This window comes from Plectropomus leopardus, chromosome 6 (genome assembly GCF_026936395.1).
Source record: "Plectropomus leopardus strain MGB_pleo_1.0 chromosome 6, ASM2693639v1, whole genome shotgun sequence".
Taxonomy (NCBI): Eukaryota; Metazoa; Chordata; class Actinopteri; order Perciformes; family Serranidae; genus Plectropomus; species Plectropomus leopardus.
The window spans coordinates 12,551,113-12,565,943 of record NC_142181.1 but is presented as its reverse complement, the minus strand read 5'-3'; the positions used below and the strand labels follow the sequence as shown (position 1 = coordinate 12,565,943).

At 39.5% G+C, this 14,831-nt stretch overlaps 1 protein-coding gene across 2 annotated transcripts in view; it reads right to left on the bottom strand.

Annotated features, from left to right (window-relative positions):
• The window catches only part of zbbx (zinc finger, B-box domain containing), a 62,745-nt gene that overhangs the window by 20,382 nt on the left and 27,532 nt on the right, over positions 1-14,831 (bottom strand). For both annotated transcript variants that reach the window (XM_088078787.1, XM_088078786.1), the window contains exons 8-13: positions 12,655-12,792; positions 10,481-10,706; positions 7,917-8,061; positions 4,074-4,174; positions 483-604; positions 242-300 (exon numbers count right to left, since the gene is read on the bottom strand). In XM_088078787.1, coding sequence (XP_087934913.1) covers positions 242-300; positions 483-604; positions 4,074-4,174; positions 7,917-8,061; positions 10,481-10,706; positions 12,655-12,792 — 791 coding nt within the window. The remainder of the gene's footprint in view (positions 1-241; positions 301-482; positions 605-4,073; positions 4,175-7,916; positions 8,062-10,480; positions 10,707-12,654; positions 12,793-14,831) is intronic.

Sequence of the window (14,831 nt, the reverse complement as noted above, 5' to 3'; positions counted from 1 at the left end):
TCAATTTGCTAATAATTTTCTTCTTTTGCTTTGTGTCAAAAGGAACAAAAATGCAACTCAATCAAATAGACACCAGCTGTTCACCTGATTGTTTACCAGTTCCCTTGTCTGTAGAAGAAAAGTGTTGTTCTATAATACAATGTTTGACAGACGTTGCCAGTTAAGCTTTTCACACAGGTTAGTGTGAATGTGGTAGGCACTTGTGAGATAACAGCATACTTTTCTTAAAATTGAGGCTCACTTGTTGTTGTTCTCTGTCCTCTGTTCACCAACAAATCCTTCATTTATGTCTCTGTCTGTCTGTAGAAAACAAACAAGAACAGTTTTGGCACGAATGTGAATGAGACAAAGAGAGAGAGAGGGAGATAAAGAATAAGCCAGTGTCTGTGAGGCCATGTGTGCAGGCGTGCGTCAAGTTTCACTCTGTGTGTTCATGCAGGTAAAATGTGTTTGTTAAAATGAAATGCTCCAGTCATTCTCACCTCATCCAGGACTTCTATGATGAGGCACGATTCAGGTGTAGTAATCTGAGGCTCAGTCCTGCCCCTGCTGACAGGGACAGCAAACAATGATGCACAGTACCGACGGAAATCCTCCTCCTGAGCTATAAACGAATGCACACACACACACACACACACACACACACACACACACACACACACACACACACACACACACACACACACAAATCAAGACAGGGCAAGAGCATCTTTATATGTTACAATTTGAGGAACTCAGAGTATTTTCTTCTGTTATTTTGTTTTTTGTGCCTGATGACACCTTTTCTTTTAAGATATTTTTTAGCTATTGCAATAAGAACAAACAAAAAAACAAAAAAATCTTTTTCATTATAGATCAATTTCTTCTTCAATCATGAAACTATTGTTGATTTAAGAAATCAACATTTGCATTGACAGGAGCATTTATCATTACACATGCACACTGGCCAATGTATCAGTGACAGGCAAAATCTACAGCCCCTCCGCATTTTGTTCGACCCTCAGGTAGACACTCGATTGTCGGTATGTAGCCAGCTTATCTATCAAGCTTTTGATTGAGCACTGAAGGTGACTCGGTGCAAACTTGAATGACAACAGCCTAATACAGCTATAATGAAAGCTAAACAGGATAATTAAATTAAAGTTGTTATTGTTACATGAATAATTTAATTAAAAAATCTTCAAAACAATATCATTTCAACAAAAATGGTTTAATCACTTATTTTTTTTTTGTATTTTTCACTTCATACTTCCACCTCCAAGCTTCAGGTAAAAATCACTCCACGTCAGTTTTAATTTAAAAAATGGCCAAGCAATTAAAGCTGGTTAATGTGATGGTTTACAATCAAACCAAGTTGAAAATTCAAACAACTTCAATAGAAAGACTTTTGAGTGTTGTTTAAGGTACTTAGTATCTCTAATCACTTTTTTTCTGTGAAAGATGCTTTTGGACATGTCTGGACCCTTGAGACCAATAGGGCATTTACTTCTCTTACACCCTCCTCTTCTGGGAACCAGAGGTCAGGGTCACAGGGAGCGGCACACTTGGGTCTTTATTAATTTACTATCTCGTTTCAGTTGAAAGATGTTGCTGACACAGCGGGGGATGAACAGCAGTTTCCCTTCTGATGGCACAATCCGGCTGCTTAAAAGACAGCAGACATGCAGTGATTTACAGTACCTGTATGTCTGTGGGATTGTTTGTGATAATATCAAGCAAATACCTGACAATATAACAATTACACGGCATGAGGAAATATCCTTTTCCTTGCCTTGATTTCTAATTTATTTTTAATTCCTTGTCTTTCTATTGTTTTGCTACTGAAAGTTACCTGTCTTTGGCACCTCCCTATCTCCCTCTCTCATCCTAACAATCGTTCTATCACATCACCACATGGGTCTGACAGCTCGGGAAAATGAGAATTTAAAACAAGGGAGAGCTCCCCACATGATATCGAAAAACAGCTTTTATTATTCATGAACACACACATTGCCCACCCTTTTCAAAGAAAGGAGAGGGGAAGAAATTCCGCAACCTGTTGTAATTGGCATGCGTCGGAAAAGTTTGAAGCAGGTGGAAGGAATAGTTTATCAGCTGCTGAACAGCTCTACATTTCCCAAAGACACTGCTGTCTTCCTCACATCTGCATATCGCTGACACAATGGAATATCAATTATTAAACTGTGAGCGAATAAATTAAATTCACAATGTGAATGACTGTGTTTTTAGTAGACAAGGATGGGTATATCTAAGAGCTGGAGTAAAATAACCACATTAACAATGAATAGTTTGTGAAAGCCGCAAAGATGTGATAGAACATGACGATATGTGCAGATCTGCCTGTTTGCCCTTATTGTAAATACTGAACAGTAAAAACAAAATACTTTAAATTTCTCTGTCACGTTGTTCATTATATTGTATGTAATGTTCAAATATGTATGTAATGAATGTGCATTAAAAAACATGGGCAGTGCAGCAGTGTTTTTTGTCATTCTTGCAATGAGTAAATGTCCATAACTTTATGAAATTACTTGTTTTTACACTCTCATGCATAGCTTTCTAAGATGGTTATATTTGTTTGATATATCTTTTGATACAACCCTTCGAAAAAAGAATGACAAAAGTATGCCATACTCAGATTCACATAACAAATTGTCAACTTCCTGTGTCAGTGTTAGGTTAATGAGAATTTTGCAACTAAGAAAACTGGGTTATGGGATAGAAAAAGGTTGAGCAACCTTCCTTTAGGGAGCTCCTCCAAAAGCAGAGCATGCATTTTTCTTCTAAATACAACTATATAACTGCTTGCAACAAACAGTCTAATCCTCTGAAGTAAATGACTCTCACTGAACTTCCAGCTTTCAGCCTCATAAAGACCAAGATCTGACGGAAAACAGTCTGGTCCACTAATAGCTTTCTAACCATTATAAAGTATCCAGAGGTTATTCTTGAATTTCATGTCTGTGTTTTTGTGCCTTGTGAAAAACAAGGATTTCACCTAAAGTTCAATGTTGCATAATCAAGTCCGTTGTCAAAACAGATGTTTTGATTGAGGTCATACTGGTAGCTAAAAACTTGTTTAAAGAATCAACCAGAATGCGGGAAGAAAGGAAGTGATCTGTATGTTTGGAAGTGGATTTAAAAGTGTTACCCATGGTTTAATGGTTGGCATTACTGAAGATGCTGGAGCAGAGAGGGCATAAAGTGCGAAAAATACAAAGCTGCTTTTCTCTAAAAGTTGTAATACTTAGTCGTCACATATTAAACATTTCTACTGGGAGCACGGGGAACCATTCTGACCTCAATGATTTTGAAAGAAACAACTATTTGAGATAGACAGCTATGGGGAAAGGGGCAAGCAGGGACTTGCAGATCCTAACAAGGTCGGGATTGGAGTGAATCTTGATTGATGTGATGAGAGGCAGTTGACAGCCCCAGGGTCCAGAGGTTTGGAAGGGGAGAGATAACCGTGGTCTACCCGTCTCCTGACAGCCTCGGCTGGGGGCCAGAAAGCCAGGACACTCCCCTGACTGATGAGCTCCAGGCCGGGAGCTTCAGGCTACAGGCCAACCCCCACTCCCACTCCCTCTCCCTGCCCCATCCCTTACCCAGGCAGAGTGCAACCTGTCAGGCATGAGCCGCCTCTAACGGCCCTCTGCCCACACAATCACAGCCAGTGATTACCCGTCACACCGCCACGGATGGATGGGCAGGCACTGATACGTCTGACCCGCTGAGAGGGAGAGGTTTTTTACTTTTGCTATCGTGTTTTTGTAAATGTGTGTCTGATGTGTATGTGTATAAGCGTGTGTGTGTGTGTGCGGGTCATCTGTCAAACTATTCTGTCTATAGCTGTTTCTTTGTTTAGTTTAAGAGCCTGTTTGTGTATGTATATCAGAAAGGTGGGGTGTACAGCAAGAGCACACAACTGTCAAGACTGTATGTCAACATCCTGTTTTAGTGTCAAGGGGTGCTCAAGAGTTTGCGTGTGTGCGCCTGTGTGTGTGTGTGTCACATTGCCACTGTGTGTGTGTGTGTGTGTGTGTGTGTGTGTGTGTGCGTGTGTCTATTACCTGTTAGGCTGCATGCAGTCTCTTCCCCAGTGCATGTGTTCTGTAGTGATTTTAAATCTGCACCAAAGGCCAACGATGGTCGAAAAGTTTCAATTGGTGTTCTGGTAACAAACAAAAAAAAATCATAAGCAAAAAAATTCCATAAATAAACACTTAATTAATAAAAAGTAAAACATAAGCACATTGACTAAAGGTTGAACCCCACACAAGAAAAACTGGGCTAAGTAAAAAATGTTTTATATTCATCTTTACACCCCTTTATCTGGGTGGCTTAATGGATAGATGGACATATAGATGGATACATGCATACTTTATAGCTTTGTTCTTTGATCATTCTGCTGCAGCCACACCTTCACATTGCCTGTTTTAATCCTCCCGCTCCCCCGATCTAATATGGCCAAAGTGCAAGGCCAGTGAGAGACTTTATGAGGCGCTCCCGGCTGCCCACAAGGGGTGACTGGGGAAGTTACTTGGAGTTTATATATTTTCCTCTTACCTAGTCTATTTCCTCAATCCTGGCAGTGTTTATCTGTTCTCTGTCTATTTAATATACTCAGATGGTTTTATTTAATCCTACCCCTCACACCCCTTTCCTTATCCTTTTGCTCCATCCATCTTTTCTCCTAACATACAGTACTTTACATGCAGCAGCTTCACTAGCCTTAGGCTGTTTGCATTTAAGCTTTTGCTGGAGCGCAGGAAAAAGAAGTATGTTGCGCTTCTGGGGTCCTCTGGGGTCTTGCATTTTTTAACTCTCTTTGGAGTTACATGTTTGATAAAGAGACCTTCAATTGAGCCTGGTAGTACACATCCAAAAAAGTAAATAAAAGAAAAACCCTGGTCAAGTGTTTTTGAGGAAGGATTTTGAATCTCTACCAAATGAGCCTGAACCCTGTGAGGAAGAGCTTGAGTAGAGTTTCCCTACAGTAATTAATAAAGTGCCAAATAATTTATAAGTCTCTCTAAAAAAGAAGACACAGAGTTACAGTATAACTACAATGCCATTTAGAGACAAATTATGGATCTGTAAAAGTGATGTATAAGATGCACTTTCTCAGTTTGTCAATTTTATTTATGATGTGTCAGAAACAATACTTCATTTTGGTTTAAGGATTATTTAAACACCTCTTAGACTAATGGAAATACCCGTGTTTGATGCCCTCTGCAATAAAACCCAGCTAAAGCAAGAGGGATCTGACAGCAATGAGCCCTTCAATAGGACCATTATTGCTGCTGTATTTGCCCTGTGGACAGTGTGTTAGCTCAATCAGATTTGACATTTGTGCCAAAAGTGCTTTGTGGAAGTCACCGCATCTATCAGAGGTGATTATCTGACCATTACTCCAACTTTCTTAGTTTATATTTCTGCGCTTGCAGCAAAAACTTTGGCTCCAAGTGACTGTGTGGCACAAGTCAAATTAAGTGCTTCAGATCACATGGCTCTGTCTTTTACTTCAGAACACGCTTGACAGTTTAGTCTGAAAAAAGTGTGAGGATCTACAATCTTGCTGGAGAAACAAAACAGCATATGCAAGTAAGAAAAAAATAATCCATTTTGCTTAGAATTTTTAAATTTAAATATATATGGTTCATAGATGATCTATACTTTGAATTGACTGAAAAAGAACAATGTGTCTTTTTCCTTGGACAAGACATAACTAAAATGACATCAGATCAGATTTGGCTTTGAACAGGCCCCTGCCCGCAGACATTGGTAGGGTCCAGTTCAGACCTCAGTTCCTGTGCAGACTTTTATTTCAAGGTTCAGTGCTTTGATCACAGATACTTTGACTCTGGCAGTTGATGGAAGGGAGAGCATTCACTTACTCCACCCACACTGCCCAGCCAGCGCCGGAAATCAGATTGATGCCCCCCCGGTCACAAGCCTGCTTTCTGTAACTTGCAGGCCACCCACAAATCTAAGAAGGTGATAGAGTTTATGACTCTAATATAGCTGAGCACTTTTAGCAAATTCCTTAAAAACTCCTTCCTCCTCCACTCTCTCTTCTTCCCTCACTCGCTCTTCCATTATTATAGAAGCTTGTTAAAATTCAGCCTCCCACTTTTTCTTTTCTGCCAGCCAGCCAGTCTCTCTGTCTCTCCATTAAGCTCTGCCACCATCACCGCTGCAGGCTTATTGCACTCTAGATTGGCTCTCCAGTCTATTCCACAGTTAAAGGCTGCTACAGCTGGGGACTTAGAGCATTCCAGCTCAGGCAGTCAGTGGGCCTAAAACTGCACTCTGCTCTCCTCTCCTCTGGCCTGCTCTCCAGTGGGCTACTCAGCCCAAAAGGAGCCGCTTAAATAAAGGGCTGTAATAATGGGACCTGCTGAAGCCAGGCCCTCAGGCAGTCTACTGAACAATAAGTGCTGAGAAAACTGCTTTGTACACTGGTGGTTTATGTAGGTTGACTACAGAGAGGCAGGAGAGGCATGTGCAGTGGCATAAGAAGGTGTGTGTGATGTGGATGTATTTGTGTCCCCAGTAATGGAAGTGGCAACAAAGAGGAGGTGTGTGTGATGTGAGAAGGAGAGCTTGTTGTGAAAACAGTGTGTGCACAAATGGTTATATCCATGTGCCCATCTGCACAATTGTGACCTCAACAAGCTGTATGTGTTTGTTAAAGCGTTGGCATGTATACTAGAATGGTCTGATTTCCATGAGCACGAGATGTGTAGACATGATTTACATAGTAAAAAACAGCGATGCAAATTCTAAAAAAGTAGAAAAAATTCAAATAAAAAAGTAAAACTAATAAGAATTTCTTGTACATTAACATTGCTGCAGTGTTAAAACTATGAAAAGATCACAGAAAAGTTTAAATCTACAGTCTCTCATTATGTTTAGTCCACTCAAAACTTCACAGCAACATATGTGTGGTGTTAGAGTTGTTAATATTACAGCAACAGATACAATTTCGCCCAATTCACATTACCTGGTGCTCAGTTCCACAACATGCCAAAAATGAAACCACTTTTGGCACTAAAATCATATAATTACCAGGCCTGTTTAGTTTTTCTGAGTAAGTCCTGGCTCATCTGTGTGCTGCATATAAATATCCAGTCTTATCCAGTCATATGGACAGACTTCATGTCTAATATCCTCTTCACTACCTCACACTACATTGCAGTCTGAACTCGACATTCTCTATAGTACCCAATCAATTATAGCCAGACTAATCACGAACACAGTAAGTTTATTACCTCTAAACCCTCTAAGAAAAAGTGGTTTCTACTAGAATACTTGGAAATCATCCCATTTTGTGAAGAAGCAATTGTAATGGCTTAGAAACATCAGTTGACACCAGGAAAAGAACAGCAAGAAATCAAGGTAATGGAACAGCAGGGAGGCACTGAGGAGCTGTTCATGATATTTCTTGACGTTGATAGAAAGTCCACCACTAGCACAACCAACTTTTCAGTTTCAAGATTTCCTGAAAATACCTACTTATTTTGTTATTTATTTATCAGTGGACATCACCTATCCGGTGTATACACTTTTGGACAACCTGTCAGTGCACACTGCGTAATGAGTATATGATTGGTAGTGTCGCATTAAAAGGTGTTTTAAAATGAATAACAGACATATAAGTACATTAAAATTCATGAAACATAACTTTTATACCTTGCTTCACAACATTTTTCAGTGGAAAGACAAAAAATATATACCACTATACAATTGTGAATTACTTTTGTTTTCTAAAGAAAAGTTGTCCAGCATGATATATATGGGAGAAGCACAGCATCTCATAGGTCCTATTGCCTGAACCCCATAACAGAAGCCTCTACATGCTTTAGAATATGTGTGGATGCACACTGTTGTCTCTCTGTCTGTCTGTGTACCTGCGGTGTTTCTTGAGAAGCAATCTGTCCATGTAGGTAAGGCTGCTCTCTGTGAACTCCACCCTGACAGGTACCCTCCCTTCTCGTCCTTCTGCTCCTCTTTGTGGAGCAAGGTCAGCCTGGGTCGCCATAGATGACACTGATACTGGAGAAATATGGGAAAGGGGACATCACAAAAAAAATGAAGTTAAGATAAAAAAGAAATAAGAAAGAAAAGACAGCCAAAGGGAGAGAGGGAGTCAGGCAAAAGTAGAAAAAGAAGGGAAAACATCATTCTCCAGCTTCTCAACACCTTCCTCAAAACACCTCCCCTCATAAAGTGAGAAAACACCTTGTCACCACGCCAAGAGTGCCAAAACACAAACAGACAGGAGAGAGCCCCCTGGGAATATAAAAAAGATGTACACAATACCAAAGAAACATAGTAAGTGCATGAGAGAAAAGGAAAGATAGAGGTAAGAAAGAGAAATGTTATGATTGTACTCCAGACACTTTGGCAGTCCACAGTAGCGGCTTTAAATTGGGCCTGGGTGCCACTGGCCTGACAGAAATAATTAGGGCTGGAGGGGCTAGCAGCAATTTGCAGAGCAGAGCGAAGGCAGAGAGGAGCAGAGTCTGTCCAAGCAGTAAAGCAGAGAAAATAGGAGGCCTAATAAAAAGCACAAACACCTAGACACATACACACACAACCTGGAATAATAGCACTAATAATACACACCCACAAAAACCTGGACACACACACACACACACACACACACACACACACACACACACACACACACACACACACACACACACACACACACACACACACACACAGCTGCACATGCGCACATGTAGAAACACAGTATGTGTGAAAAAGCATAAAAATTGTCAGACGCAGTGGTGCTTGTACACATACACACAGCTGAGGCGATTAGTGCTGTGGTGTGGAGTAGGGCCACCCCTAACACTCCTCTCATTATCTCAATATGCAACAGCCATGGATTACCCTCCTACTGCAGTGGTAAGCACTTTCTATAGGGCCTTAACAGATCAGAGCACAGACAGGGAGAGGGGTAGCAAGAAAGCTGAGGAGTAGGTGAAAATGGGAGGGAAGGATGAGAGCAGGAGAGAGGAAGAGCTAAATAAAGAAAAAATAAAAACATTTACTCAAGTATCACTGTATAGACACACACAGTGCATTTCTGAGGTACCTGCACTTAAATGTTGCATTTTATGTGGGAGACACTGTTGTCATACATTCATCTGATCGCCATAGTTACGTTAATTAGTTTCTACATGTATAACAAAGGAAATCCCATTAAACATAATAGTCTGTACACCACTACACTGAGTACACAAAGCAACACTTGGACCATCACAACAAACCATCGCAGGCGTGTCAAACATCATAATGAGACCACTCTCCAGTATAACACCTGCAATTTTCTGTTTATACTAAAACTTACGTAATTTTCTCATTGCAGAGCTGCTATTTTCACTTAAAGTCCCACTAATAAATGCTTTCATGCTACTAATTAATAAAATTACAATGTGTAATGTGAAAGGGTTCATTCAGTCACAAACCAACAGTTGTTACATAACTGCCCGCTGAGACGCTGACAAGAGAGGTGAATGGGGGTAAGATACTCCCCCCTACTCTCAACACAAATTCAACATTATACGCTTAAAAGTTTAGTGTGTATGATTTTGGGAGATATATTAGCAGAAAAGAAATATGATATAAGGAGTTTGTCTTCTTAAATGTATAGTGACCTGAAGGTAATGAATGTTGTGTTTTTCTTACCTTAAATTGAGCAGTTAGAAACTCAAAAGTTGAGTTGCGTTGAGTTGAGCTGAGCTGAGCTGACGTTAGTTTTGTTTAAATCACTGGGTCCGTTAGTTATGGAGCAAAAGTGACCTCTGCGGATAATTATGTTCCCAAATAGAGTTGGAAAAACACTGATTTGTAATGTGAAATTCTTTATTTTTTACCAGTTTAAATCACCAGGTCCATTTATTTTGGAGAGAAAGTGACATCTGCAGATAATTTAGCTCCTAGTAATAAGCTTCTGACCATCTGGAACTTAAGTTATTAGAGAAAAAAGTGAGCACAAATTAGCAGATGCAGGGCTAGTAACCTGTCACGGTCAAGCCAAACAATGTTGGAAATACACCTATTTATAACGTGAAACTGCTTTATTCTGTGTTTTTACCAGTTAAAAATGTATTTCTAGAGAAAAAGATCTCTGCGGAAAATACAGCCCCTGTTTATAAGAATCTGTACAACAAACAATGAAAGAATTCAAACCAAGCAAAGTTTAAGGTGGTTGCAATTTGTAGTCTTCAAGACTAGATGACACTAAATCCCCCTAAACCTTACATACAGTTCCTTTCACAAGGGAATTATTTGTTGTGAGGCTCTTATATTACACTCCACTAGACTGCACAGGTGTTCATGATGTCCTTTCTAACCAGCACATCATTCTTACTTATTACCTGGTTATGCCATAAACCCAATTTTTTATCCAGCCTTATCCTGTGTGTATTTGAATGTGTGTTTGCTTGTCTATGCAGTTTACCTGATCGGATGGGTGTCCACATTGCACCTTCATTCTTGGGTTCTCCTGCTCCATCACTCTTCCTTTCTCTCCACTGTCTGAGGGCTTCCTGGAAAGATCTGGCAGACTCCTCCTCATTGTACTCTCCTCTTAGAAGAGAGCTGGGGAATCCCGTCTCATCCTCCCTTTTCTGTCCCTTTTTAATCAGTTCCACCATTTCCCCCTCTCCATGATTCACAGCCAATATCTGCAACACAATGTAATGATATAAGGTTAAGAGGCTGCCCAGCTGTATATGTATATTTTAGTGCTATTATGAATCAAACACTGGTCATGTAAATCTTTTTTGATATACCAGCAGAAAAATCTAATTTGTATGCCTTTCCACTTTACTTTTGCATGACTAAATATTCATTTGTTGATGAGTGCAAAACAACAGAAGGGACAGTCAATGAGATTTTGAACGCCTCTGGACATCACCGCCTGCTGATTCTGCAGGCAACGGCAAGGAGAATTGTGTTTTTAAGTTTGCATGCATGCAAGCTTGGTTGTGACCTTGGCTATACCTTTGTTGAGACACCATTAAAATTTGATGTGGAAATTTTTCTAAACGAATCTATCTTTATGTAAGTCCTCTAAAAGGTAGCTCGGTTGAAATAAACAAATACTTAAAATGTTCTCAGTGCAGTTCCTACTGACATAATCAGGAAAAGTTTTTCGAATGGTATAACCGAGCTCAAGGCCTGAATCATGTATTCATTTTTCAGAGTTTTATTCATCAGAGGTAAAACACTAGTATAATTTCTCACATTACATGCATAAGTGTCAAACTGAACAAGCAAAAATCAGTTGGCAATAGTTGTAATTTTCTCATCTCAAGCTTCTGAAAACCATGGTAAAAAAATTAAGATAGACAGTTTCTCCTCTTGGGCCCTCAGATATTGTAAGTTTTCTTGGAATTTTTAAATGGGAAACTGGGTGCGATATACCAATTTATGTGTATTTCTTGAAGGTCACATTCAAACATATTAACTTCACTGTTAAGTCAGACATTGAAGTCTGAATTAATACATCAGTTGAGCACTATTTTGACATATAGAGCATACCGATCTTCTCAGTACCTTCTGATCCCAACTGTTTGAAATGACTGCTGTGTAAAGAAGGTCAACTGAGCTCTGTGGTGTAAAGAGTCTGAAATGTCAATCTAACTGTTTTTGCTAGATCTAGACTGTTGGGGGGCATTTTTTAGTCCAAAGGTGAATGCAGTTCACAAGCCTGCCTGTAGATACGGCCTGTGGATATAGCGTCAATTAGGGTTTGTTTGAAGGCTTTTCAATTGACTCACAGGGTGCAGAGGTAAAACTCATACCGTGCAAAGGCTTGTATGACATGTTCCAGCTGTATTGTCACAGCAAGCAAACTATCCATGGAGAGAATTTTCTTTCACAAGTCAATAACCATTTGAAAAAAAAATTACATATATTTGCAAAATAATCATTGGTTATAGCATGTTAGATTTTATTTGTAATTTAATTTGCTTCACAGTTCCCAGATATAAAATTAGCAATCAAGTTTGACAGAAGCACAAATAGCAGATCTGAAGGATAATTTTAGCCTGAAAAACCTGAAGTTGTAAAGAAACTGATTAATATATCTATTAATAACTTGTGATGTACTGATTTAACCCTTTGCAAAACCTAGAGCAAACTTCACTTGTGTTTTTATATGCTAACAACAGTAAGAAGGCCATATACCCAGCCTGCAGTGTTGATACACTTTTATTTGCAAAACATCTTTGAGTAAGAGCAATGACTCATCCTTTTATTACGAACTTGTATTTCAATATTTCCTTTTAAGAATAGCTTTCTTGTTTTGTTTAACAAAAAAAAAGCAATACAATGTGCATCCTCCAGTCAAATCAGTGCAGAATTTTATTCTTAGAGTGCTGTGTGATGTGGTATGTTCAGTGTGGGATGTGATTTGTGTATGGATGTGATTTGTCCTTGTATGTTGTGTATGCATGTTGCTTGTAAGTCAATAAATGGTGTGTTAAAGTATTGTATATGCTAAATTAATGAGTCAATGAATCTCCTCAATATTGTATTTTTTCATCCCAAACTCAGCACTTGATCACGCATACAGTACCTGAAGTAATGTGTGTGAGTAAATAAGACACGGTTAAGATTACCACCTACCTGGCTGGGGTTGGGGTGCAACTGTGTAGCTTTTGCCACAGCAGGACTTGTAAAGGTACTGGGATAAAAGCTAGGGTTAATCTGTTTCTGGAGGCAGCTGACAACATCCTGCGTGCTCACATGGGTCTGTAAATCTGTCTGTTAAAGAAGACCATAGCAAATGAAATTAGAACAACATTGTTGTTACTGAACAAAACAGCAGCAGCTGGCACTTTGTGAGAGAGATGTGATTCACTTTTTAAAAATATATAATTTTCCCAAATAAATGAACTAAAATTAATTGAATCAGAAGTGAAAAAAAACACAACTTCGCTTATAACTTTATAATTGCTGTCTGTGTGTGTTTGTATTCTATGTGTGACCGTGGGGCACAGTATTTCACCTCCATGTGTGCAGATTGTATACGTGAAAGTGACAATGAATTGATTCTGATTTTCTGATTCTGATATTGCATGATGGATTGCATAAAAGTAAGAAATAATACTGCATAAAATAAGAAATTAGTCAGTGAATTTATCAAAGCTGTGCATTTTGTTTGTGAAAAATTCTGTATCAATAGTGAGGCAGTGGAGTTTTCACTAGAAGTGCTGTTGCCTAGAGTGGTTATCAACAACAACGAAGCATCAGACTGTAGACACGAGATGAAATCAAAACAAAACTTTTTCACAAAATGTCCATCATTAAGTATATTACTAAGTAAGTTTTACTTCATTTACACTAAAGACACGAAGGCAATGAGATGAGGCCAATACAGATAGCTGCCATGAACCCCATTTAGAGGGTACAACCTAATCATTTTAAGTGCTCATACCTACATCACTAGCATAACCTTGAAAGTCCCAATGATGAACTCAATTTTATGGAGTTAATGTATGCACCTTTAGAAAAAGACACTGGTAATGCACATCACATGACCGAGCTGGTGCCACACATCATGTATACTGCCTTTACACTACATCCCATTTTAACTGCAAAGCAATACAGATCTATTCACGAACTCCATCCAACAATGCATCATATATACACTAAGTCTCCTTGCTTTCCTCGAGAAAAAAAAGGCATATACATAGAATGTAATCAGATATCTCAATACTTAAGGACAAGAGAGACGGGAAGCACACTGCATGTGTGCTGATGGATTTTCTCTATTCCACAGGCTGAATTCATTATTCTGTTCCATTAATCATCGCGAACCACATGGGCTGTTCAGGTTAACCCGTTAGCACACTGTTATCCGTTCCTTGAAGGTGTCTAACAGAAACACAAAAAAACAAACATATCATGGAAATGTGGAAGAACCAAGACACCGAGGGCTGGATAAAGAGAAAATTTTGGCATACTTTGGAGGCTGCAGTAATATTTTGGTTATTTGATGCTTCTTATTGCTGTAACACCATTATGGAAACTCGCATGATGTGACGAGACACAATGTAACCTGGTTCACAGAGCGCAAGTGACCTATAGAGCATAGAGAAAAGTTACAGGATCAATTTAATCCTTGAAACACAATCAAATTAGTCCTATGAGCCCCTTCAGCTTAGGGACCTTTCTGACCTTATCGTTTCACCCATGAAACATTACATACATTGGTGTGATCTGTCTCGCAAATATGCACCTACTATGCCTCATTTAAAGAAGGCCTCTTGTGACATAAGATCCCCTGACATAAGACATTTTCCCCTGCAGGACAGAAGCGCAATCATATGTTTGTCGTCGGGCTCCTGGCGGGAGCTCTTTGTTTGTGCCTGTGATGGATTCTGCATCTGGTCTTGAACAGTTCCACATGGTAATAATGTCATTATGGATAAATGAATCTGTGTACGCCCAATCTGGCAAAGACAGAGACTCGTTCTTGGTCTGAAATATCTCTGGTCTCATCTGTGATGAAAGCACAGTGCTAGCTCATTCAGTGACACTATCCATGTGTTGAATTAGTTCATTCAGTATCTCGTGGGAGGGAACTTGCCCATGGCCATGAAATCTTTAAGAATCAAATCTTTGTCTGCAAACAATCCCACAAGCCTGGGGATATTACGTTCCTCATCTTAACACCCTCTGATGGCAAATCTTTGCATTGTGAGGCTTAAAACAGTGCAACTGCTGAAGCCATCTTGTTCTGCTTTTCTCTGTCTTTCTGGTCACCAGCCAACTGTGCTTACAGGTGCACATCAAGGCCT